At 35.2% G+C, this 27,630-nt stretch overlaps 1 protein-coding gene across 3 annotated transcripts in view; it reads right to left on the bottom strand.

The window, feature by feature from the left end:
* The window catches only part of Grm8 (glutamate metabotropic receptor 8), an 818,705-nt gene that overhangs the window by 128,770 nt on the left and 662,305 nt on the right, over positions 1-27,630 (bottom strand). For all 3 annotated transcript variants that reach the window (XM_057770162.1, XM_057770181.1, XM_057770171.1), the window contains exon 8: positions 15,746-15,886. In XM_057770162.1, coding sequence (XP_057626145.1) covers positions 15,746-15,886 — 141 coding nt within the window. The remainder of the gene's footprint in view (positions 1-15,745; positions 15,887-27,630) is intronic.

The following is a 27,630-nucleotide window of genomic DNA, read 5'->3' as shown; positions in this document are numbered from 1 at the left end:
GGCAACTCTTATAAAACATTCAGTGGGGTGCTTACAGTTTCAGAGATTTAATCCATTATCATCATGGTGGAACATGGTGGCATGCAGGATTACATGGTGCAGGAGAAGGAGCTGAGAGTCCTACATCTTGAGCCACAGGCAACAGGAAATGAACTGGGATAGCTTCAGCAAAGGAGACCTCAAAGCCTGCCCCATGGTTACCCACTTTCTTCAACAAGACCACACTTACTCCAAAAAAGCCACACTTCCTTATAGTACCACTCCCTATATGAGCTTTTGGGGGCCAATTATATTCAAACTGCTACAACCTGCAAAGCCAGTCTACTGTGGGAACTAGGTCAGGCACTGCATAATATCTCAAAAATATATTTCCACCAAAATGTTGAGACTAATCAAAGTACTTCTTAATATTACTCACAGATGGCAGAAGAGGGTTAAATTTATATCGTAAAGCAGCATCCTTCCCTTCCCTTCCCCAGTCGAACAGGACACACACACACACACACACACACACACACACACACGTCTAATGCATTCAGCTGTTTCCATGCCTTCTATTTCCTTTAAAACACTAGTAACTTCTCCTAAAACAAAGCAAAATGTGCTTGTTTTTTTTTCTGCTCTCTTATAATATTGGTAGACTCTTTTACTAACCCTTAAAAATTTCAAATAAAGTCTACTTTCATAGGTCCAGGATATGTATTCCCACAGTCTAAATGTATAGGTGTAAGTCAAACTTTATTATCAAAGCCTCAATATTGAAAAAATAATATACTATATTCTCATTCTCCACTGCTCCTGCTGATCTTCTTCTAGGTCAGTAAGGCAGTCTTCCTCAAAATTACTAAGTAAAAACAGTCTTTGACTCTGGGAAAGCATCCACATCAAACTTGCAATCCCTCAGTGTGTGGCCTTCACTGTTTACCTCAGCTGTCTTGTTCCAGTAGGAAACTATATCCATAATTCAGAACCTATTTTCTATCTTGGCCCATCATTTCTTTAAATTCCTAGCAACATTTGAGTGTTTTAGGTGTAATTTCTAGAAATAGAATTCTGAGACATAAGGAATTCACTATGAACTGAATAATGGTAACTCATTTTTGATACACCAAATTCAAAAAAGAAACTTACAAAATTAAGTATGTTCTTTGTTTAGCCAAAAGAACTTTCTAGAAAGTGTTGATTTAGTATATTCATTTAACATTATTTATTTTAAAGTAACTAAAATCCAAACAGTATATCAATCCAAGTAATTATTCTCTTAAGAACATGTGTGTGTGTGTGTGTGTGTGTGTGTGTGTGTAATGTCTATGTGGGCATTGATGTGCACATTAATAAATATACAGGCATATGTCTTTTATGGTACAAGTATAGGTGAGAACATAATATTGATTTTAGATGCTCCTATTTCTTCTTGTTTGAGTCAGAGCTTCTCTTGTGTTTCTGCTGTACATTCTATATTACCTATCCTGGAAGTTTCTGAAACCTCTCTGTTTGCCCCCATGAACCTAAGGAAGCTGCCATTACAGACATTCTACACATGTTCATCTTTTACATGAGTTTTGGGGATTCAAACCACTAGAGCAACAACTGTTTTTACCCACTGAGCCATCTCACCAGCCCACAAGGCATTATTCTAATCTCCACAGAAAAGTTGCCTTTCAATTTTGGTATAACATTCCAGAAACAATCACTGACAAGAACTAGTCATCTTGAAATGCCTATAACATGTCCAAACTTTAAAATTCTGAGAAGTGATACTTCTTTTCTATGTCCTACATGATGATCCACTCCAAAAGACACAAATATGACATTTAACACTCCAGTGGTAAAACCTCAGGAACTCATTCACCTCACAAAACTATGGCATAAAGTCAAAATATCCAAAGCATAATTTGAAGGCAACTTAAATATTCATTGAAATGTCTCAGCAGAGACAAAATATGAATCTCAATGAAACACAGAAGGTCAATATAATTTCTTAAATTCTTGTTTCTTCTCTCCATCTTCAGAATACTTTTTTTTTCATAGAAGAGTTCTTACATGTTCCCATATGGGTCGGGCATTGATAGTGCATGCATTTAATCCAAGAACTCAAGAGACAGAAACAGATGGTCTCTTTGAGTTCAAGGCTAGTTTGGTCTACAAAAGTGAGTTTCAGGACAGCCAGGACTATTACGCAAAGAAACCTTGTCTCGAAAACAAAGCACAGCAAAACAAAACAAGCAAAAAATATTCACATATCATCAGTTTGTCATTCCCTCTCAGTTTCACCCTTTGTCCAGCCATGCATTTTTCTCACTCTGTAGCTTCCCCCTAAGCATCCTTGTTCAGTTTTTCTATGTCTCAGGGTTTCTCACCAAGCCCAGTCAATGCTCATTCTCTCTCCTCTGTTTCACCTCCTAGATGCATTCTGTCTTTTCCTAATCTTGTCAGCATGAATCAGCCAGGCTGATTCATTTATTACTGGTCCTCTTGCCATTCATCACCCCACTTACAGGTAGCAGCAATGCTTCTGTTTGAAAGACAGAGTAGAAACTCTGAAATAGTGTAAAATCATATTTTTCTTGTTCTATATAGACAGCGATATTTACCCTAGATGATTGGAAAGAAATAAAGAGATTATATATGTGATATATATTACTTATATAGATTATATATTTAATATTATCTATGCCAGAAAAAGTCTGTGCCAGATATATTGCTCAAAGAAATAATACTGAGATAATAAACAAGATACTTTGGTAAGAATTATGCACCTCACGGGGAGCAGTCTTTGCTTCTCCCTACTGCGTTCCCACCAACTATCCTGAAGTCAGACTGTCAATAAGCTAAAGGAGAAGGCACTGCTGGAGAGAGGTCAGTGGTTCTAAGAGCATGAGCTAGTGCTGCAGAGAGGGACACAGCTTGACTTACTGCGTTTGCAACTCCAGCTGAGCCGTGTACTTGCCAGGTGGTGAGGAGGGCAGAGGCAGGCACTGAGCTCCAGAACAGCTGCTCCCTTCTCTCCTTCCACTTAATATTTGGGAATCTGGGTAGTTTGGAGGCAGTCACAAGGGAGCGCTAGCAGATGGCTACCATACTGTGGGGGTTTATTCTTGAATGGAGAGATCTTCTTTGACTAAAAGCAACTATATTTATATGCTTTAAATATGATCTATTGGGAAGCCGGAGAAAGATACATTAATTAAGAAATTAACATTCTTTAATTTGGGCTTTTAATTCGGTTCTTTGTTTCCAGTCATATTTCATACAGTATATCAGCCATAGGATAGCAATTTGGCTGGCATCCACAACATTTTAAAAAGACAGATAGAGATAAATGAAAGGACTATTTTGTCTCTTTATCACAGCTTTATGTATTTTAAACATGCCATAATCAATTGACAGACCTATGAGGAAACTTCTTAAATTCAGCCAACACTGACTGTGAAGTATTTTATATTTTAAGTACAGTATAAGAAATTTTTCCATTGGCATGACCTTCTGTAAGACAGCTATGGAAATTTTTTTCATTTTTCATAAAGAGAAATAAGAAACAAAAATATTATAATTTATTTCAAGCTAAGTAGGTTCAAATCCGATTTTGACTACATTTATACTTGCTACAAAATATGTCAAAAATCCTCCTAAAGAACAAAGAGACAAATTAGAGTTTGGGATTTTTTTCAGTGTTTTTGTGTGTCTGTTATTTTCTTTTCAAAAATATCATGTCCTCCACAAATAAGAGATTACAATTATATAACTTGTTGAAGCTTATAAAGTGATTTGTACTTCAGAACATTTTTATCTTTAAAAATTCTTATTTAAAAAGGCATCTCTATATACTAAGAGATGTCAATCCAGGGATGCTGAAAGATATCAAAATACTTGGCTGTCAGCTTTGACACAATAAATCTTTCACTTTTCTACTGAACTGAGGCAAAGCCTAGATGTCTTTTGCTTTTATCCACTAAAACATTAGTTTTCCATGCCAAAACATACTGTTCAAGGGAATAGCAAAAGTTGACTATTTTAGCAATAAGATATTTATGTAATACACTGATTCAATAGTTATGGTAGAAATAACTATCAAAAGGATCTAATATTGCTATCCCTGTTATGATATGAAATATCAGATTTCCCCAACCTTCTTAAAATGTAAGCTTTAAAATGTTAGTACATTAATATTAGCTTCAAGTTAATCCTCCAGAAAGATGAGCTTATAGATCAGTGGCAGACTACTCAACTAGCAAGTATGAGGCCCTGGCTTTGATTGTCACTAAGAATACATTATAATTAAAGTAAAAATATTCTTGCAATAAGTAAACTCTAAATTAAAGACATTTATATTCACTAATAGTTTCAGTGATCAAGTAGCACCAATAAGTGATGATTGTCTCTAAGGATCGTCGTTTTAAAACTGAATAGATGGCTAGATTTAATCTTTCTAATGTCCAGTTGTAATCAAGACATTTATTTCTAGTATCTGATTCTAACACAGGAGGAATCCACATTCAACATTACTTCCTATATAAATCCTCAACTTTCCTTTCAAAACTTTTACTTCTTCGTGAATATTCTCCAACTTCCTCTGTCTGCTGTTCACTTCATAACTAACCCATGCCCTGGCTTTCTGAAACTTGTCCAGAACCTCCTAGGATCCAGAATCTAGGTCCACTGAGTTTATATGTGACTTACTAGAAGCTGTTTCTGCTTTCCTTCTGCATTCTGAACTACCAAAATCCTGCAACATTCTACTTTCTCATTGCTCACCATATCCAATCACCAGTTTCTGCTTGATGTTACCTCTCTGTTAGTTCTAAAAGCATACCTTTGGGAGCATATAAATACATGTTTTTAGTTTAGATCGATGTTTTCAGTGGCTGAGTGCTCTTAAATAAATGGTCATATCTAATGACAACTACCTCTGTAAAATAACATTTTGTTTATTTGTTGTTCATGTTTCTTTTTGCAACATACATCTTCACTGTACAGCCTAGGCTGGCAGAGATTTTGCTATGCAGCCTAGGTTGGTGTGCATATGTGATCCTCCTGCCTAGGTGTCACAACTGCCAAAATTAGAGTCTCGTATTTCTGTGCTCAAAATAAAGGAACCTATATGTAGAAAGTACTTCAATCCTGGATTGAGATAACAATCAAATACATGAATAATTGTAAAAGTCACCTCAGGCAAATAATCATTTAGAACCAAACTTCTCAAAGTAGAATGTGAGAGGCATTGGTTCCCGCATGCTCTTCATATTAGAAGAATTTGAAGTTGTTATAATTAATTAATCAGTACTTCCCATGGTCACTTCTCTCAGTCATGATGCACGTTAACATGTTACAAGATTTGTAATATGTAGAGAAAAAAAGTCAGAACTAGCAAAACAGTTGTCCTAATATCCATGTGTGTATGTGTCCAGAAAGCCAGCACAAACACGAGTAGCAACTATTTAACGCCTGCAGAAACACGGCTCTGACAAAGGGTTCTGAGAAAATGTTGGCCTGGGCAAGAAATACAATTATCTATCATCTTGGAAATTATTTTCAACACATATTTTAGGCAAATAAATAATGTAAAAGAAACCATCTCCTAATATTCAGAGGAATTACAAATTACAAAATAGGTTCTCTCTAGTGGGTAGCTATGGCCAAGAACAGTAAAACTGTATTAACCCCCAGAGAGCAATTATTTTTAACAATAACTTCGCGACTCTGAAAATATTCTATTTTGCATGCAGTGCCCAGTCATTGCTTATCCAGCCAGCAGAAGATGCAAGATTTCATCTCAGCATAAAGGTTTAGCACACCTTTTAACACAGTATGGGAGACTGTATGAAGAGTGAACCAAGCTCTCAGGAGTCTCTGGAAATGAGGAAGGCCCTGTCTGTGAAAGAGGCAGTATGGACGCATAACTGCCTGAATTCTGAGACATTCACTTCCCAACACAAATCTGTTTACTATGCACAAGGAAAGGGGCAATAAGTGCCTGTGGGTGAATGTCTTGATGTTTAAAGCTGAATGCAACACATTTTAGATGGCATGGTGGGAATTCCAAAATCATCTTATTTTTTTCTTTTTCTGAGAACAAAAACAAAGTTGTGTTCATCTTTATTGCTCATTCATGACCTATTTTCTCTCAACAAGGGCATCACTAAAGCACCTCAGGAATACAGGCCTAAACTATCCTTTTATCTCAGTGGAAAACTGCTTTTCAAATAAATTATAATTTCACAAGTCACATCAATCTTATTTACTTGTCATTCTTCAAATTCAGTTTATTCAATAGAAGAAACCTCACCCCCACCTATTTGAAGCACAACCCTATTTTTAAAACAGGTTATTAAAATCTGAGAATAAAAGTAAGCTCCATGTCATTTTAGTAAATTTTACCTTTCTTATTCCAACGAAAGCCAACACAATTACTATAACATTATCCTTTTACATTTCAGATATGGTAAAGAATCTTCTTTAAATACTCAGACATGTGGCTTCCCACTGTGATCATACACCTAGTATCCCTTCTGTGTGTATGCATGGTTGGGCCTAACCCTTAGATATCATATAACAGAAAGAACACGTGTCCAAACCCCACCCTAGGTATCTGAAATATCCTATTGCAAACCAGAGATTCGGAAGAAATTTTAGTTAATATAAGAAATTCTTAACTCTATAGGCAAGTGAATTGAGGCACTACTTATTGAGTTAATAAATTGAAAATCCAGCTGAGAGTTAGTCCCTTAACTCCAAATTATGTTGTCTACATCATTAGAAAAGTGACTTGGATCTATTAAGAGTGACATCTTGCCTCAGAACTGAACAAAATCATGCCTATGACAATTTTCAGAAGTTTTATTTAACTGTTTAGTATAGAACACATTCTAAAAATGTTACCTTTGGTGTCTGCAAGTTCACTCGAGACAAAGGTTTGTAATCTTAGGCGTGTGGGTGAGAGTCCTGTGAACAACCCACCTTCCTGCTCTATCCATCCTTAAACATCGACAGCTTTAAGGGAAATGGTCAAACTAAACATCTGATGGCGTCAACAGGCATTATAACTTCATTCTTTTAGGTTTTATACTCGTGCCAGCCAGTGACCTTTATCTACAGCTGGGGACTACGTATTTTATTCGTAGATCATACTTTTGAGTTCTTACTTGTAATTCTCTTGTACATTGTTGATTTCACATAACACTGATGAGTCCTTTGAGCTTTTAAAAGTACCATAGGATCCAGAGTTCACATACATTTCAGTAACACTACCATACAAAATGATTTGTGCTGGCAATTCTTCTACTACAGAGTATCATTTTATGTTTATAACCTTATTTTAACCTTACTTATTCTATGCATCATGTTGAAATCTAACTTATTTTACTCTTTCCAAGGTTGTAATCAGTACTGGAAACCATTTTTTCTTATCTTTACTACTTGATAGTTTCCATAATAGTCTGGAAAACCCATATTCATTTATCCTTCCTTGGAGTTGGTAGAGGGAGACATTTTCTAATTTTGCCATACCATTCTTCACATCATGTTCTTTCTTTTGCCTTTTCCGATTTGACACCATATTATTTTAGCTTTATTTATTGTTTTATGGTTATTTTAATTATTATTTAAAGAATTCAGTAGTCCTCTGTGACTTAGAATTTCAATAGGCCATTGTGAATTCCCCTGTTTGTACCAAAGGATATTTTAAGGACCTAATTTTATAAAACAAACTAGTAAATGCCCTTAATATCATTAGAATACTGTAGAAATCTGCCTCAAACTGGATCTAGATATTGAATCTAACCTCTGACTTCATAATCAGATTCAAACACAGTTGATAAAGCATAGTGTTGCAGTGTTAGTTATGTCGTGGATGGAGGAAAGGAACTGTTAAGAATCTAGAAGCCCATGAAATTTAAGACGTCCAAGATGTCTAGAAAAGTATAGGACTTATACAGCCCCTCTCCAAGGTTATGCTATAGGCAGTTGCTGAAGAGAGGGAGACTATTCTGTGGAACTGCCTTCATGTTGGGCATCAACCTCTAGGACACAGTCAAGCATCACCAATGATAATAGACTTTTCAGTGACACGGTTACCCTTGAGTCACTTGTGCTGTTTTAAGTTAACTCTTCATCTATCTCCCTATAAGAATTTCCAATAAATGTGATGGTTTGTCTAGTTAGGTGGAGGTGGAATTCTTCCTTTGTGTTGTCATCAGTAACCTGTCTTGAAAAGGCATGAATTTCTCTCCAGACAATGTTACATAGTATACTACTTTATAAAAGGGCAGCACAGTTCATTTACTCTACTGAACAACTTAGTTGAAATTTACCAAATCTCTTTAACCTTTCTTTCTTGTGTCTTCATTTGCTTATCGTAGAAGGATAAAACTTACCTACTAAATGTCTTTATTTTTTATTTTTGTTTTTTTTTGCTGGAAGAGGTTCGAATAAGTAAATGAGACAAGGTGAAAAGAATCTCAAAAATTACACAAAATAAGAAAAAATAATTTTATTCAAAGTCTTTACCTAATTCATAAAACAACATTTTCTTTTTTTAACATATTTTTGCTGCCAAAATGTCCTCCTAGATTCAAAGCTGATCTTACTCTGGAAATCTCACAATATATGTCTTACACCATGACTAAAACTGTCCCCATTGTAAAAGAGACACTACAATACGGAGAAACCCTGTCTCGAAAATCCAAAAAAAAAAAAAAAAGAGAGAGAGAGAGAAACACTACAAAAGTTAGCTTACAGACATCTTTACACATTTCCTACAGTGTTCTCTCATCAGACTGGCCTCTAGTCTAGGAGTTCAGGGTCACTCAGCTTGTTAAAGAAATCATTGTCTGTGATTGGCTTAGCAAAAGCCTTGATCAATATCATACCATTTACCTCAAGCATCATGAAGTCCTTGAGGAGGATCAGTGGGGCTGCCAGTCCATGAATACTGCTTCTCAAAATTATGTATGGGAAGCTATTCAGAGACTCAAAGGCCCTGCAGAAAGCTGTGCAAAAGGTATGCAAAGGAGTAAAGACCAGTGGAATGTTAAAGTCATGCCAGTATCATTTCATGTGGGTTCCATCAATGCATTCTCCTTAATTCTGGGTTGAACTTTGAACTTCTTAGCTTTTATCTGGGTTGAGTACACAGATGTTGGAGCTAGGTCTTCTGTTCCAGTTTGCTTTCAGCTCCCTTGATGACATATGACTCTACCCTTACTGTAGTGAGTGCCTATGTTACCTATTTACGCCAGCATTAAGATGGTAGGACCAACTCCATTTTACTATCTTGTGAAATAGCAGAACATCAACATTTTACTTTACCTCACTTACTGAAGCCCATACTCTGCTTATTGTTAAGTATATAAAACTGAATAGAGCAGATGTCTTTGATTTTGTTAGAGGTCTGAAAAGAGGAAGGCTGGGAAGTTATGACTATCAGGCTTCCTTGTCAAAACATTCAAAATTGAAAACATCCTTGATATAGCTTCACTAGGATTTACCAGCCAGCTAGAGAAGAGCAAGATAGTTCTCTAATTTTCCAGTCTTCCAACATTTCCTTGTGAATATTGTTTCTATTTGCCTAATAAGAATTTGTTCATTAAATCAACAATAAGAAAAATGTCTGCTGTATTAGAGCTCATGCAAGAAGTATGTGTTTTCCTTCTTTTTCCATACATCACTGCTGTTTCAGAGATGACACTATGGACTGAATCCGAGACACCTTTAAACTACCCCAGAGTCTACCAAAGCAATGTCCACATCTGAGGTGTTTTATTACAGAATGAATGAAGAAAGAAATGATTATGTGGTAGGGAATAAAGGATATCTGGGTGAATTGATGCTTTTTCCTATCTGATATTCTCTTACAACAATTTTTAGGCACAAAATTAATTAAGAGCTATTTTTAATTTCATCTATGTAACAAAACTTTATGCAGGGTTTCTAGTTAGAGATATCCACTGGAGTCTCTTAGTTTCCCAAATTTTTATTTGATCTACACCTGAACAATCATTCTTTTACTGTTGTTTCTTGAGTGTATGGTAGCTCTTGATATATTGAAAGTCTTTTGATATCTATAAATACACCTTATTGAATCACATATTACTGAATGGGTTACCATTCTGTCTAGCAGAAAGTAGTTAGTGAATAAATAATCAGTTCACAGGGTATTTCTTAGTCAATGTTCATTAATCATCTCTCATAGCCAACCTTATTGTAGAAAAATATCAGGGTATTATGTATGTATATCCAATAAATGTTTACTGGACAACAATTGTGGTGGGCCTGTCAAGAATACAAATAAAAAATTAATCAGCATTTACTCAGCATGTCAATATATGATTTTATCAATGATTTACATCATAAAAGGATATATAAGAATACTAAAATGACATTTTAAAGCTGATTAATTGATACCTTAATAGGCATCTATTAAATGGGTATCTAATAATAGAATACAGGCTTTCAGATTAACCATCTTATTATAAGGAAAAGAAGCCAAAGAAAGGGTTTTCTCAGTACTGTACAAAGGTAGCAACCAGAGTGGTGTTTAAAGACCCAAGACTATGTATAGAGGGTCACTTGAAACTGATTGTCATTTATACCTGTAGGAAAGGGGGTGTATATATAATTATCTCATTGCCAAACTTTGGCAGAGGGACACCTAGAAAGTAGCCTAAGAAAGTAGGTGCAAGCTACATTGCACACAGAAAAATAGAGACGAAAGGAATATGACTAACCCCTGAGAACCCAAGCAAGTGAGTCTCCCTTCAATACTTCCAGCTCCATTCAATTCATCACGCTGCAAGACTACTTTAATCTCCTTCGTTCCATCAGCTTTCAACTGTATTAAACTAATGAATTTAATGATTTTGGTTAAATCTGCTGACATTTATCTAGAACAACAAACCCCTGAGGCAAGGTATATATGCAATTAAAATGCCTGTTATAGGGACCACAGCACAGGCTATAATAAATAAGGCAATTTAATGGGGTTCATTGCCACTATAAATGTTCTCAAATTTCTTTTTATGAAACAGAATTTGAATGATCAAGGCCATGTTACTTTTTATGTGACGTGTACTTTGAAACTTGGTTCTTCATGAATAGACACAAGTTACCATAGAATATCACCTTCCTTTTATCATTCAATTTTCAGAATATCAAGACATGAGGCAAAAATTGTAGTTTTAATATGCTATTTCTATCTAGTTTCATGTTGAAGAATCCATGGTAAGTCCTTGTGGGTAGGCTAGTTATGCTGTCAAAACAGTGCCATCATTGTGTTTCTTTAACTCTCAGTATGTATGTACAATGTCCTACAGTATCTCAATGACTCCAGGAAGTGGATGTGATTGTTTGCATGCAGACTGTAGATGAGATGTGAGACAAAATCAGTAAACTAGAGGTCAGAATTCAAACATCGTTGGAACTCCAAACTTTTATTCTGTACAATGATATAACAATGTATTTAGCAGTCACAGACACTTTTATTACACTAACAGCTGACAAGTCCATTCATAGCTCAGCATTCATAGTTTTATTGGGAATTACTCCCATAGAGAAGGTTCCACTAAGCAATTAAGTCAGGCTCAGAGATATCTTTTTCCTCTGCAGTATGAATGGATTCTGTTATATGAATAATCCGGATTGAGTCATTGAGATACAGCCATCTGCTACTATTTTTAGTTATTTTATTCATTTAGTTTATATTTATTTTCATTTAGCTTAGTAAAATGACAAGAAAGGCAAAGCGGGCAAAAATCTGTGTCATTCTTACAGTAATTTTAAAAAGAAGCACCTCTGATTGGAAGCATAAACTAGTGGTGCCTGGGTTACCTTTAGCCCACACAGTAACCTCACTGCCCCTTCTCCCTGTGGACTCAAAAGCAGCATATGGCTGCTCGTCTTGCAGTTCAGACTGCTCTGTTTAGCCCAAACCTCTAGGTTACAATCTGTTTTATCATCTCCATAAGGATCACTTTTCTCTTGAGACATTCATTCCTATCAAAATAGAGACCTAAATGTGCAACTTCACTCCCAGATAGACAGATACACATTTCACACATAGGCCAAGCTTCCTGGGTAGAAATCCTACATCAAAAGAAGAAAATTGCACTAACTGCTAAATTAAAATCATATAATAATTCCAGTAAAAGGAAAAAGAAACAGTACTATTTCCAACATTAAGAGTGATGTCGTTGAGGATCTTGTATACCTGAGACATTTTCCAGGGTAAAGAATGGTTCACTTACTTCAAACATTCATTGACTTCACTAGGATGTATTCAGGAAAGTTTTGCTGCACTCAAATGTGCCTGATCATCTATGTGTGAATATGTGGAAAATCGTCCTGTGGTTGAATTCAGCCAGAGGAAAACAAAACCAAACTGGTCCTTTGAAACCAAGAATGCAGCCCAATAAATGGCTGATAAATGCTCACCATTGAGAGTGTGAGACCAGTTGTAAATCTGGCTTAGTCGAATAAGGAGTAATGGCGAATACGCCAAATAAATCCCCCTCACTGTGCTCTCTGACAGTGATTCCAGACAGTAACGAGACAGGTAGGCACCTCTTACCAGGCTGCTATTCCAAACAATATGTGGCTGCCTTCATCAGGATACCTGTGTCTTCATATGAGAAATTCTGGTCTAAGTCTGTCTCCCGTTCTAGCATAGAGTGCCTTAAGGCAGAGATCACATATCTACTCTACATCCACATAAACTCTAAGCAGCACAAGTGAGCTTACCAAGCTGGTTCTTCTTATCACTCCCACTGACCTGAAACTCAGTAACCTTTGAACACAGAACAGTCTCTCTCTCTCTCTCTCTCTCTCTCTCTCTCTCTCTCTCTCTCTCTCTCTCTCTCTCTCTCTCTCACACACACACACACACACACACACAGATAATAGTAATAATAATAATAATGTTTTGCATATTTCAAATTTTCTCTTATTTTCCAAGAAAACCAGCAAGCCAGCACTCTTAATTGTGGTTCAGACTGCCTCAGACTTGACTTATTTGAGCCCAAGAGCTATATAATGCTGTAAGTACTTGACCATTTTGGACAGGCATCTATCTCCTCCACTCCAGGCTTAGTCTACTACAGGAATGTGTGGTTAGCACATGCCAAAGTGTGCAGCTCAGGCTGGCCATGAACTCATGATCCTCCTACCTCTGCCTTCTTTAGCAAAATCTCTCAGCATGCACCACCACAGCAGATTCAGTTTTTCTAAAAGTAATGATTTAAATGTCTTTCACAAAAATTTTAGTATACAAGTAACATGTTAACTTTGCTCATTAACTTATCATAACTATTCCACATTGTGATCCTTATTCAATATACTGCATATTATGTGTATGTATGTATTATGTATGTATGTATACGTGTATAAAGACATTAAAAATGAAATTTTAAATTCTGTTTGGAAAGAAAGCATTTTATGGTTTTCAAATGAGATCTTGAAAACCACTCATGCCCAAATGACAATATCTATCCAATACTACTAAAGGAAGAAAAGAACTATGCATTTATCCTATGTGAAGTTTACACTTTAAGTGCAGAGAAAATTTTCCAACTATCAGGAAAGTAAAAAGAACTGATTGCGTTAACTTTTTAAATGGATGTATTCTTTGTAAGATTTCTCCATATTGCTTTCTTTCTCTCTTGTTTTCCTTCCTCCCATTCTGAACTTTCTAAAGAAAACTCAAGTCTCTCTTCTAAAAGGACTTCAATTCTCTACTTCCTAAACTCTATTAGAACCCCACAGCTTAGACAGAATTCTCAGATAGGGAGTAATACATGAGACAGCGTTAGGGCCCTCATGAGCATCAGGAAATGAACTAAATGATTTCTTTATTTCATTTAATTTTTATTACAACTATATGAAGCAGTTGCTACTGTTTTTACCTTGGAGTTTATGAAACTAGAGAAAAATAATGCTGTACATTATACAGATATCTAAGCAGAAAGTTTATAAATCAGTAGCTCTCCAATGATCCCCACTCCTCCTTCAAACATGACTCCATTTCAGGTTCTTAGGAGATTTACATGAACTATCCTGACATTCTTCAGAATCTAGTCCTTGCTTTATACCTGCCCTCTACAGCCTCTTTCTCCATTGCTCCTGAGAGCAGTAACTTCATTCTTTCAATGAGTCTAGCCCTACTGTATAGTATAAATGATCACAGCTTGCATGAGAAATTGTACAAATTGATTTCCAAACAAATTGAGTTCCAAACATAAAGCATTTATGCATCATTACATGTACATAAAAGCACAGCTTAAAATTCAACATTAAGTTTTAGAATAAACAGATTATGCATATAGAGAAGAAATATATTTGTATTCATTTGTGTGTATAATTATTTGGAGCTCTTGGTACTCTGCATAGTACATGAGAGTCCAAAGCAATTCATTTTACTATGGAAATTCTTAACCAAAACAATATGAAAAGCATTTTGATATTGACAAAAGTCAGATAAAAGTTGCTTCACTATTTAAACCATTCTCAAATTTTTCATTGTCACATTGAGTTTACTTCATGGAAATATACTTCCAAAGGATTACTGTCAAATAGATATTGATTATTGAGATCATAAAAAAAATCTGTGACATTTTTCAAAGTTCAGTTTAGATAAATCAATTTGAGTTTCAGAACAATATAAGAGTTTCACAAAGAAACTACAGTCCTAACTGTGGCGACTCAGGTCTGCCTTTGCTTTAGCTAGAATCAAAGCTGCCCCTGCATGGCAGAATGAGAACCATGGCAGTGATCAGGAAGTTACTCCCAAGAAACAAACTCCGGTTCTGTAATTTATTATCATCACTTCTTGACTGTGAGCTTGGGTGACAGATACTACAAAACGATGTCACTTCAAGAGACATTTGAACATACAGGATGAGAAAAATGTGTTAGTGTAGCACCCAATGTTTTGGAATGGCCTCAAATAAAAGAAAACACATGAGCATGCCCCTGTGATTGTGTGTCTTTGAGAAGGGTTCTTTCATTACAAGAGAGAATTAAATACACATTGCAAATGGACAGCAGTGTAGAATCAGTCTCTAGGTCAGCAGAAATACTTTTACAGACATCTTATGGCCCTCAAAAGAAAGTACTACCTATCTCAATGATTCCTCTCAGGTCCTAAGTGTTGGACATAAGCATTCTTAAGCATTGCAAGAATGGTACAGTATAAGAACTGCAATTCTTGGTTGAGTCAACAGAACTTACTCTATACCTGAAGTCAGCGTGCGTTAATATAGCTGTAGCTGTTTAAATGTGAAATGAGTCTTTTCAGTTGGGATGAAGGACACTACAATCCTTCTCTCCTACCTCTGCCCCTGCCCTTGCACTGTGGGTTTTTCAAGACATCTCTTGACCTTCAAGGCCAAAGCTCCTGCAGTAGTGTTGAGTGCCATCATGGAATATCATGCCTCCAAATTCTCAGGACATTCCTTGCTTAAGAGAGAGATTCTATGAGCTGACACAGATGAAACATTGCTTGGGTCTGTTAGTGCCTGTATGGGAAAAGATTGAGGCCAGCTAAGTGATAAAACACGGACAAATGCATGGCAGCTGCCTTAGACACAGGGACCCCACATTGGGCTGAGCTCTAAGTGCATATAGTCCAAAGAAGACTAGACTTCATCTATTCTTATGAATATTGTAGGTTTTCTCTGATGATGTTCAAGTGTAGTGTTTTAAAAGGAAGCATCCCCCTTTAAGAGCTAGATAGAACAATATTCACAAACAGTAATACTTGCTTTTAGATGAAGTTGATTGGTCCACTGTCCAATGATTTTGTATTCTGTACTTTTGTTGTTTATCTGATACTGGAAGATATCATAGCGTCCAGGAGCATCTCCATTTTCATTAAAAGTGACAGGTGTACCCGCACTGCCTATAAAGATTAGGAAAAGAGTGTTAACAAGGTATAAAATATCCCAGTGGGCTTATTTTCCTCTTAGGAAGAATGGTAGATAAAATATTTTCTGTGTAGTAAAGGATGCAACAATTGTAATCCAGACAATATTATTCTTGATAGTATAATATCTTTTACATGAAAATAAACTTAGATGCACATATAAAAATAAGATGGACTTTATGTATACATTAGAAAATAAATGCTGAGAAGTCAAGCTACGTAATATATGTACAAGCTAAATAAATACAAATTGAAAGTCTGAATATTTAATACTAGCTTCATAGAATTTGACTTCATGGGGAAAATGTGCATGTATTGATGTATGACATCCGCTGTACAATACAAACTGGAAACATCAACCCCAAATAGACAGAGCCTCCAAGTGAGAAGCCTAAGTGCTTTACTTATGGACAGTTCTGCTCCAATATGAAGCAGGTGCACTTTTCAGCTCCACTGCTTCTGAGTAGATCACTGCAGGCTGCTCTTGGAAACCTCCACTGGGCAAGGCTTCGAGTGAGCTCTGGAAAAGCCTAGCTTCGCTCGGATCATCAAAGCCTCATGATTCATTGTGATGAGTGTAATGGTAGCAGAACAGCAGGAAGCAATGAATTTAGTCTCTTCTAAACTCCATTTCTCTTGAAAGCATTTTTTTTCTCCTGATACTTCTGCTCACCTTTACTTTCCTTCCAAGCACATCTATAATCACAGGTGTAAGAGTAGGAAGGAATGAGCACCACAGCGCTTTCTCTTTCCACCTCACCACACTCTCTACACAGATTTGATTTTTCCCTAACAGCTTTCAGACCACCCTTCATCTTCATGGATTATTCATTCTCAACTCAAAATATACAGTTGACAGCAATCCCTTTATTTGGTGCCTTCTTCTTTCTGCAGGCCCCATTACCTCAAAGGGAATTAGATCTAATTTATCTTCTGTGATGCAATTTCCTCATCTTGCTGTCCCTTTCTACATTATAGTCTTTAAATTGCATACAATTTACAAATTAAATTATGTATGTATTTCACTCTTTGCTGATGATATGATAGTTTACATAAGTGATCCCAAAAATTCTACCAAGGAACTTCTACAACTCATAAACACATTTATCAGTACAGCAGGATACAAGTTTAACTCGAAGAAATCAGTAGCTCTACTGTACACAGAAGATAAAAGTGCTGGGGAAGAAATCAGAGAATCAACACCCTTCACAATAGCCACAAATAGCATAAAATATCTCGGAGTAACTCTTACCAAAAAATTGGAAGACTTGTATGACAAGAACTTTAAATCTTTGAAGAAAGAAATTGAAGAAGACACCAGAAAGTGGAAAGATTTCCCATGCTCTTGTGAATTAACACAGTAAAAATGGCAATCTTACAAAAAGCAATCTACAGATTCAATCCAATGCCCATCAAAATCCCAGCAAAATTCTTCAAAGACCTCAAAAGAAGGGTACTCAACTTCATATGGAAAAGCAAAAACCCCAGGATAGCCAAAACAATCCTGTACAATAAAAAAAAACTAGAGCCATCACAATCCCTGACTTCAAACACTACTACGGAGCTACAGTACTGGAAACAGCCTGGTATTGATATAATAACAGACAGGAGGACCAATGGAACTAAATAGAAGACCCAGATATCAATCCACACATCTTCAAACACCTGATTTTTGACAAGGAAGCAAAAAAATATCAAATGGAAAAAAGAAAGCATACTTAACAACTGGTGCTGGCATAATTGGATATCAATATGTAGAAGAATGGAAATAGACCCATATCTATCACCATGCACAAAAATCAAGTCCAAATGGATCAAAGACCTCAACATAAAGCCAGACACACTGAACTTTATAGAAGAGAAAGTGGAAAGTACACTTGAAAAAATTGGCACAGGGAACTACTTCCTAAATATAACCGAAGCAACACAGAAACTGAGAGAAACAATTACTAAATGGGACCTCCTAAAACTGTAAAACAAAGGACAGAATGAGAAAAGATCTTCACTAGCCCCACATCAGACAGAGGTCTGTCTACAGAATATACAAAGAACTCAAGAAATTGGACACCAAAAGAACAATTAATCCAATAAAAAAAATGGAGTAAAGACCTAAACAGAGAACTCTCAACATAGGAATCTAAAATGGCTGAAAAACACTTAAGGAAATGTTCAACATCCTTAGTCATCAGAGAAATGCAAATCAAAACAACTCTGAGATTCCATTTTATACCTGAAAGAATGGCCAAGATCAAAAACACTGATGACAACTTATGCTGGAGAGGTTGTGGGGGAAAGGGAACACTTCTGCACTGCTGATGGGAATGCAAGCTGGTGCAACCCCTTTGGATGTCAGTGTGGCGATTTCTCAGAAAATTAGGAAACAACCTTCCTCAAGACCCAGTAATATCACTTTTGGGTATATATCCAAAGGGTGCTCAATCGTGCCACAAGGACACATGCTCAACTATGTTCATAGCAGCTTTGTTTGTCATAGCCAGAACCTGGAAACAATCTAAATGCCCCTTGACTAAATAATGGATAAGGAAAATGTAGTACATTTGCACAATGGAGTACTACACACAGAAAAAAATAACAACATCTTGAATTTTGCAGGAAAATGGATGGAGCTAGAAAACATTATTTTGAGTGAGGTAACCCAGACACAGAAAGACAATTATCACACGTACTCACTCATATGTGGTTTTTAAACATAAAGCAAAGAAAGCCAGCCTACAAATCACAATCCCAGACAACATAGACAAAAATGTGGACACTAAGAGAGACTTACATAGATTTAATCTACATGGGAGGTAGAAAGTAGAAAAAGACAAGATCTCCTGAGTAAACTGCTAGAGCATGGGAACCTTGGGGGAGGGTTGAAGGGGGAGGGGAGAGGCAGGGAGGGGAGCAGAGAAAAATATAGAACTCAGTAAATATAAAAAAAATACAGCCAAAAATATGTAAAAGCTGGGCAGAGATGGTACACACTTTTAATCCCAGTACTTGGGACACAGAGGCAGAAGAATCTCTGTGAGTTTGATGCCAACCTGGTCTAAAGAGTGAGTTCCAGGACAGCCATGGCTACACAAAGAAACTCTGTCCCAAAAACAAACAAACAAACAAACAAACAAATTATGTATTTCCATCCAATAGTGGTTTTCTTAATTTATTTGAAAAGTTTACCTTAATAGTCATAAAAACTTTAACTATAACTTATCAACTTGCATGTAACTAGAATATGAGTGGCAAAATTGTGATCACAATGTTTGCACAGTATTAAACAGAGATGGGATTGTTATAATTCCATATTCTTGAATTTATTCTGAACTTTGAACCTGATATGAAGTATCTAAGGGGACCACAGATACCTAATACTATCAAGAACTGATGAGCCTACAGGAGATGGCACAAAGAAGGACAAAGGGCCACTGGTATAAGAAACAGAAGGCTACACGCTCATGTTGATTCCCCATTTATTTTAAGAACTCTTTTCGTGTGTAGCAAAAACTGAACAATGAGGATGAATGTGCCTTGAGGTCATGAAGAGCAGCACACATGGGCTTTGTTACTAATTATTATTTTCAGGCATTCAAGAAGGAAATGATTTTATAAATAAATAATGAAAGAAAATCAATGTTTAATCAGCCAGTATTATCTTCCTACTCTTTAGATGCTCAAGAAGAAACCTATTTTCTTTTCTTGAACAAAACATTTCTCAGACTGTTTAGCCTCTTAAGTATTTCCTGTGGACTTCTGTGACGCAGGAGTAATGACATTTTTCCTCAGTGATTTTGTGAAATTTACGTCAGTTAAATCTTGTGAAATATTTAGAGCAATGCATAGGTTAATTAAATATTATGATGCACCCATTGCTCATTATTAGTAAATATCAATATATTGGTAAGAAGAATATGTAAGTTTTTTAAGTGATGCCTAAACAGTTATTATGATTCAGTAACAGATTTCTGTTTGAAAAAAACACATATGTCATGAACAATATAAAAAAATCACTGTCTAATATTTATATATCATTTTTAAAAATAAGACTATATTTAATCTTCTCTATCTAAAATAACTACTGCTGTCATATTGTTTATCAAATGACTGCTTTTCAATCTTTCATGCCACAATTGTTCCCATGACAGAAGGTGCCACTTTAGTAATGTACAGATGATGACAGCATGCTGGGTCATGTATAAATTTATAGCCAGCTGCTTCACTATCTTATTTCTCCAGTTAAAAGAATGCCGGTTGGAAGTTAATGAGAGACTCACTATCCCCAAAATAATAACTGCTAATATCATTTTACTATCAACTTCATCAGATTTGACAATACATTAAGGGGGAAGATTTGAAAGAGATCAAGAAGCCGAGTGGTGGTGGCACATGACTTTAATCCCAGCACTCAGGAGGCAGACATAGGCAGATTTCTGTGAGTTCGAGGCCAGTCTGATCTACAAAAGCTAGTTCCAAAACAGGTTCCAAAGCTACAGAAAAACCCTGTCTCAGAAGAGCAAGTGGTCAAGAAAACGGATTCTGAAATCAGCTTGGGTTCAAACTCCCAATCCCACCACTTAGTAAATAGTGGTTGCTATTGTTTTAGGTACAGTCTCAATTTCACTATATCTCACTTTTCTTATCTTAAATTAAACTTATAGTAATCTTTACACAAACAGTTACATGATTAAATGAAACAATCTGTGTAAATACACAGTGAATATCATGTAAATATGCATTAGTGCCATTTTTGTTTTCTGGCAGTTTATGAGCAAATAAAATTTCCATGACATTTCTCTTACGGATCCCTACGAGTTACCTGAATTTTCCACAATTTGATTCATCATTCTGTCTTTTCACACATAACTCCTTGTTCTTTCTCCTAACTTCTCTTAATAATTTGTTGCGTAAGTCACACACTTGTAGAAACTTGATCATACAAAACTGGTCAGAGAATGAACAACCAAGCCTCTTCCAATGTGGACCCACCAATTCTCCACTTCCCTCTTCGTACGTTATTATTCTTCTCACATATGATCTTAAATTTGTTAGAGAGATATTTATTGAGGGCCCCCTATGTGCTCAATGCAGCAGAAACTGCTTTGGTTTTTTTTTCAAAAGCCAATGGTCTTTTTGGTACAAGCAGAACTGTTATTGTTGCAAGCATTATATCAAAGTTAGAGCTCAATACAGAAGAAGCATTCCACAAATTACAGGCTAATAAGAAAAGAACTTCCTGCTTATATTCTCAAGAAAACTCTTGCTCATATTCTTCATAATATTATCAACTTATCTATATCACCTCCCATCTATCACGTTGTCATCACTGTCTCAGTAGAAACCAACCCCAAACTATGGCATATGTTTGAGTGGTCTTCGAGTTAATTACTTGTACTAAAGCATGTTTTATTCCTCATGAGCCTTGCATCTTGGTTTCCTAATCTGCTTTCTGGTCAAAACTAAGAGTTCATTTGAATTACTTCAACCTTCTCACATTGGGAATTAGTACCACTGAATGTTGACTCACTGCAGACAAATCCCCTAGTACTCTGAACTGTGAAACAAAGAACAAACTTGAATAGCCAGGAAGGGCTCCTTAGTAGCTCAGTCCTTTCCACATTTTAGCCATCTGTTTAAAAAAATCATCTTTTGTTCTGAAACTGGCCACCCTGAAAAATAAAACTAAGTAAAATTTGCCTTTGAAAAATTCAAGTATTTATCAATTTATTGTGGTTTAATAACAGCTATCATAATAAATATAACGTATATTTGAATTAAGACTATTTAGATATTTGATATATTCTAAATTATAGCCCATCAGATTTTCTGAGTTTTCTTTCATTTCACCTTGCACTATAGATATTTTATACATTTTGCAATACTTTACATTTTCACATGCTTTCTATCCATGTGGGCCTGTGAAAAAAAGGAGAACAAACTCATAGATTTGTGAGATGACATTTTTACTAGTCAGAAATTGCCTTCAGGGTCTAAAAATATCCTTGAGAAGTTTCTGTTCAATTGCAAATGTGTATAAAAATTATATTTTTATTACTCAACATGTACTTCTAATATGGTTGTGTAGAAAAATTTTAATGTCAAAATGTTGGCTCCTTTGAATGTTATATAGGGAAAGACTAGTCTTGGGATTTGGAGACTGAAGTCTGACTTCAAATTAATTGTGGTTATTTAAGCAAGTGACGTTATTTATATGGAACTCTTTTCATCTCTTATATGACATCATAGTATCAGCTCCTCCAAACTATTGTTGTATGATATGGCAAATGAAATGCATGTGACCGGCAAACAACAGAACACTGTGACTGAAACTGTCTTCAATACAGTTCATCCGTTGCCTACACTTTTGAAGACTTGGTTCATGCTGTATTGTTTCATTAGTGTGAGGGGAAGAATGCATCAATAATTTGTTTACTTTTAAATGTAAAAGAAATAAGACTACTTTTAATTATCCCTCATGCATGTCTCTTTAAATCTTTACTTTCTTTCCCACTTAGAGGCAGACGTTACTGGTTAGTAATCCCATTACCACCTACAATATTAGGCAAGTAGAAGACTTAAGAATGTAATCAGTTAATTTTAGTTTCTGTACCCTAAGGATTTCTTGAGATTTAAATCTTTGACCCAAATCCAATAAAAATAATGCTCAATAAAATTATTGTTATTCATGCCTTCCTTTCTTTTATACAATTTATCAAGTATGCATTACAACCAGTAAACAGTATCAAATATTCAAATTGAAATGACATCATAATGTGTTTAGGAATCAAAAACACTTTCCACAGACCTTAATTAGTCTCATTCATGGGAGACTTTTGCACTGGATTTAGCATATCCTTCCCCATCCACACTTTTGCTATCATATCTCAATGGCTTTACATTTCCCTATTGGCTTCTGGATTAACTCAATGCACTTCCAACTTTCATTTTTCTTCTAATTTTCTTGCATATAATCATCTTCTATAGACATTTCCATCTTAAACTTGTACTGTGTAGTAACTAATGCTTCAGAATTCACTCATTCTGGTTGCTGTAGCCATTTTAAACAGAGAGGGTTGAAGGGGAGGAGAGAGGCAGTGAAGGGGGCCGAGAAAAATGTAGAGCTCAATAAAAATCAATAAAAAAGATGAAAAAAAACCCCAACGTAGTCAGATTTCACAGACAAAGCCTCTCTCCTGAATTCGACTTAAACTTGACTTCATATCTTTCACTTGTTTCTCCCTTTTTAAGTACGTGAATTCCCCAAGTTTGACCAAGGAGTCAAGAGATGCCAGATCTGGCAATGAGATCCTAAAATAAAAGCTGCAGTGTTCCGCAAGGGAAAAATAAAAGCAAACGATTGCTCACATATGTCCATTAACAGATCCAGTCTCCAAATGACTCCTACTTCACACATTTTTTTCTTTCCCCCTAAAGACTCCAGACCATGATGGTATTTCTATGGATCCTAAGAAAGTACTCTGTGTTCACACTGAACACTTTGTGTACTTTTGACCATTAAACAAAGCAGTACTGTAAGAGACAAGCCCACCTCCACTGCTCCTCTTCTTAAAACTCATCCAGTGACTCCCTGTACAACTTATATTAAAACATAAAAGCCTTCTCATGGTTTTTAAGGTCCCTCATTTCTCTTACCTAACTCATGTTCTGCATTTATCCATCTTAGTCTTATTTCTGTCCCCAAAATCATGAATCCTGCTTCATTACAACCACTTTATCATCTCTTCTTTTTCCTAGTATTCATTCCTTGGATCTTCAGCCAGACCTCTTTATTATCCATATTCTATTTCAAATAGCACAGAGTAAATTCACAACTTTTAGAATCAACATCCTATCCCCACAACTCACTATAACGTACAATGTTTACTTTCTTCGTGACATTTATATGTATCTAAAATATACCAGGTTTTTAAATGACTTGATATACAATTGACAGATTATATGTGCTTAGGACAAAAGAGAATTTTCTCATCATGTTTACTACCATGTAAGCAGCACCAGACAAATGGTTAATGTTAGAGTCTGTATTAAATTTTTTCTAAGTAAATGGGTAGGTTGTATTTGTAATAATTTCACTCAGGTATTCCCAAATGATTAATTTTACTAATCATATATGAGGGTATGCTAGGTGTACTTCAAATTTATCATAAGCATCCTAAGTGGACTTCTATGTTATTTCCTCCTTCCAAATGAGATTTTGTGTAAATTGAGGGTCTATATGTTAAGCATGGCAGAACTCGCAAGAGCATAGACTGTAATGTGAGAAGGTCTGTGCTACCTTTGTTCATCCAGTCTTTTATATAAAAATAAAATATTATGCTCTTCCAGTAGACAGCCGTAACTCCCTGTCTAGGATGTTGAATTCATGATATGCAAAACTCAACAAATATAATCAGATAATCACTACAAGTGAAATGTTTCACTTAATGCTACATAATACTCTTTAAAAACACTAGTACATTAAAGTTGAGAATCAAAGATACTGGGATAAATTGGTAATGGACTTCATAGTTCTAAGTATTGATGCCAATTACTACCATGTATACACATAAAGTGTGCAACGTGTATACGAATTATACATAATAATATATTCTACATAATGTAAATTCATTCTCTAGAATCCTGTTGAGTAACTCTCTATGCTAATTTTTGCTTTTCAAAATGAGTACTAAGGTTCTCATGCAATTGGATGTTCCCATTAAAAGTAAAACACGTGTTAATTTTAGGCAGAAATGTCAGTTTTTTTCTGCTAAGTGAAAAATAAGGTAGGATAAAGAATATAGTTGAATGGCATTTCTTATTCTCTGAGTCAAACCTCCTCCTTGATTTTTCCATTAAGAAACTCAGTTTACAATAGCCCTCTCTCTTGTGTAAATGTCTTCATGATCCTCGGATTAAAGGTGCACTATGATTGCAAAATGTCATCATTGTTAATGAATAGCCCCATTTGAGAAGGAGAAATACAAGCTATAATTGCATTTATAGAACTCAAATAAGCTGACTGAACATTTAACATAAGAAAAGTTCCATTACTTAGTGATACACATCTCAGGGAAGCAGATGTATTAGGAGGTTTAAAAGAAATCTCTTGTAAGAAAAATGACCAAAGAGACTATTAAGATATCAAATGCGTGGTTAAAGCAAAGGAATGGGAATAGGAACATTACAATTAAGTGAGATTAAGTAATACATCTTAAGAGAACTTTCAGGAAAAAGTAAAATATCCTACTACTCCACAAATTCAATATAGTCTCATTTTGTATGAGAAACTCTCTGTATCTTGTGCCATTGGATTTTCTTATGATATCTTTCAATGCATATTTGAATATATAATACTTAGTAATTTGCATGTGAAATCTTTATTGAAAGAATAACTGTGTGTTTTAAATAATTCTATCACTGTCAATGATATTGATACACACATGAGAAGAACAATTAAAGGAGGAGGAAAGAAGAGAGAAGAAAAAAGAGAACTTTGGACAATATACTCTCAGAAGAGAATTTTAATCAAATAGTCAATTGTATCTTTGACATCAGAGATTATCTTGCTATTTAAATTTATAACTGAATGCATTGACTTTTGCAGAGCATGATTTTATTCCTTTGTAATTTTTTAATATAGTTTTACTGATACTTCTTAAATTTATCATTTTTAAGCACATTGTATTTAATTCTGGTTGATATATAAAGTAAGGTAGGGATACAATTTCATGTTTATGTAAGTATACTGCTGCTTTAATTACTGTTTTTTTATTGTAAAGAAACACCATGACCAAGTCAATTCTTACAAAATAAAGGATTTAATTGGCAGCATCTTAGTGTTTTGGAGAATTCAGATCATCATGGAGGGAAGAAGACAGAAATGACATTGGAGCAGTAGCTGACAACTTTACATCCTGAATAGAGGATGTCAAGCAAAGAAAAACACATCAGGTTTTTGAAACATCAAAGCCTAGCCCAAGCGACACATCTGCTACAGCAAGGCCACACCTCCTTAACCTTCTTAAACAGTTCCACTAACTGAAGACCAAGTATTCAAACACACGGGCCTATGAAAGCCCTTCTCATTCAAACCACCACAGATATATAACTGAAGTTATCAATTTTTGCTGTGAATGATTTTGTTTCCATGTAATAATTTTATCACAAAGTCTAAATGTTATTTAATTGTATTTTTATTGCGATTTTTCACATTTAAAATTTCCATATGGATTTTGATCCAACTATAAATTATACATGAAGTAATTATGAGATTAAATATTTATTTATTTTTATATAAAGATAATTTTCTACACTTTCTGTTTAATATCTTCTTTCTTATTGCCTGGACAGCTACAATGTTTGTACATGAGCTCTACAACAAAATCACCTTATCTTTTCCTTTATTATTCTATTGACCCATTTGCCAATTTTTTATCCATGTTAGAAAAATTACAGAGATTCACACAAAGACTTAAACTGGTAAATCACCTATTCATCTTAATAATTCTTTTGTCTTCTCTTTGCTTGATGCTTTGTTTTCTGTGTAAAAATTAGGACCATAAATGTGGCTTAGGATTAAAAGAGTGATAGAATATACATATTATCTAGGGAAAACTTAGTATATTTCAACTCTCTTTCTATTTGTGAGTTTCTGTTTCCTGAAGATTGTTTAGTATTTAGTCCCTCAGCAAGACTTAACACCTTTTTAGAATGTATATTTCTCTTCTCCAATTTTTTTCTTTCTCCAGTTTGTTGGTAGGTATTAAATACTGAATGCAGAAACTTACACATTAATAATATACTCTATTATGGAGCTACTTCTACAGATATATTTAAATTTTTTCTTTCCATGGTAATTTCCCAATATTGTAAGTGGTATCATATATAACATTTGTATTATTTATCACCACTGTAAGTGTAAAAATAACATTATCAAAAACTTTACTACAAGTATATGAAATACAGTTGACATTTTTATGCATCTGGGAAAATTGTTCTAAACTAAAGGTGAATTTATTTCCCAGGACATATGCCACTGACAACTAAAGGAAGAGGTCAGAGGAGCCACTAAGTGCCAAAACAAGCTCTGGCTGTTTCCTATAAGGAAAAATAACGTTCAAAGAGACAATAGTTGCAAAGTTTAGAGTCCTTTCAAAGACTTTCCAGTATACTTAATGAATTATCTCTAGATTTCTATTTCTATATAAAGAATAATGATATGCATGAACATACTTTTGTTTCTTCCTTTATAATGCTTAGATATTTAATCTTTTATTTTCTCCATTTTTTCTGGTAATGGACAAGCTTTTTATTCTCTTATTACTGTACTTTTTAAAATATTATATTTGATTAATTTACTCTGTGTATGTGATGGAAGAGTTAGGCCATAGTCTATATAAGTATATCAGGTATCAAGTTGCTAGAGTGGATTCTCTCCTTACACCATATAGGGTTTGTCAATTAAACACAATGTGTAGTCTTGGCAGCAGAAGCCTTTTATTTATTTATTTATTTATTTATTTATTTATTTATTTTATTTATTTATTTTTTTTTTTGGTTTTTCGAGACAGGGTTTCTCTGTGGCTTTGGAGCCTGTCCTGGAACTAGCTCTGTAGACCAGGCTGGTCTCGAACTCACAGAGATCCGCCTGCCTCTGCCTCCCGAGCGCTGGGATTAAAGGCGTGCGCCACCATCGCCCGGCCAGCAGAAGCCTTTTAGTGCAA

This window comes from Chionomys nivalis, chromosome 1 (assembly GCF_950005125.1).
Source record: "Chionomys nivalis chromosome 1, mChiNiv1.1, whole genome shotgun sequence".
In the NCBI taxonomy this organism is placed as follows: Eukaryota; Metazoa; Chordata; class Mammalia; order Rodentia; family Cricetidae; genus Chionomys; species Chionomys nivalis.
The sequence above is the reverse complement of the archived record's forward strand: the minus strand, read 5'-3'. Positions and strand labels throughout refer to the sequence as shown.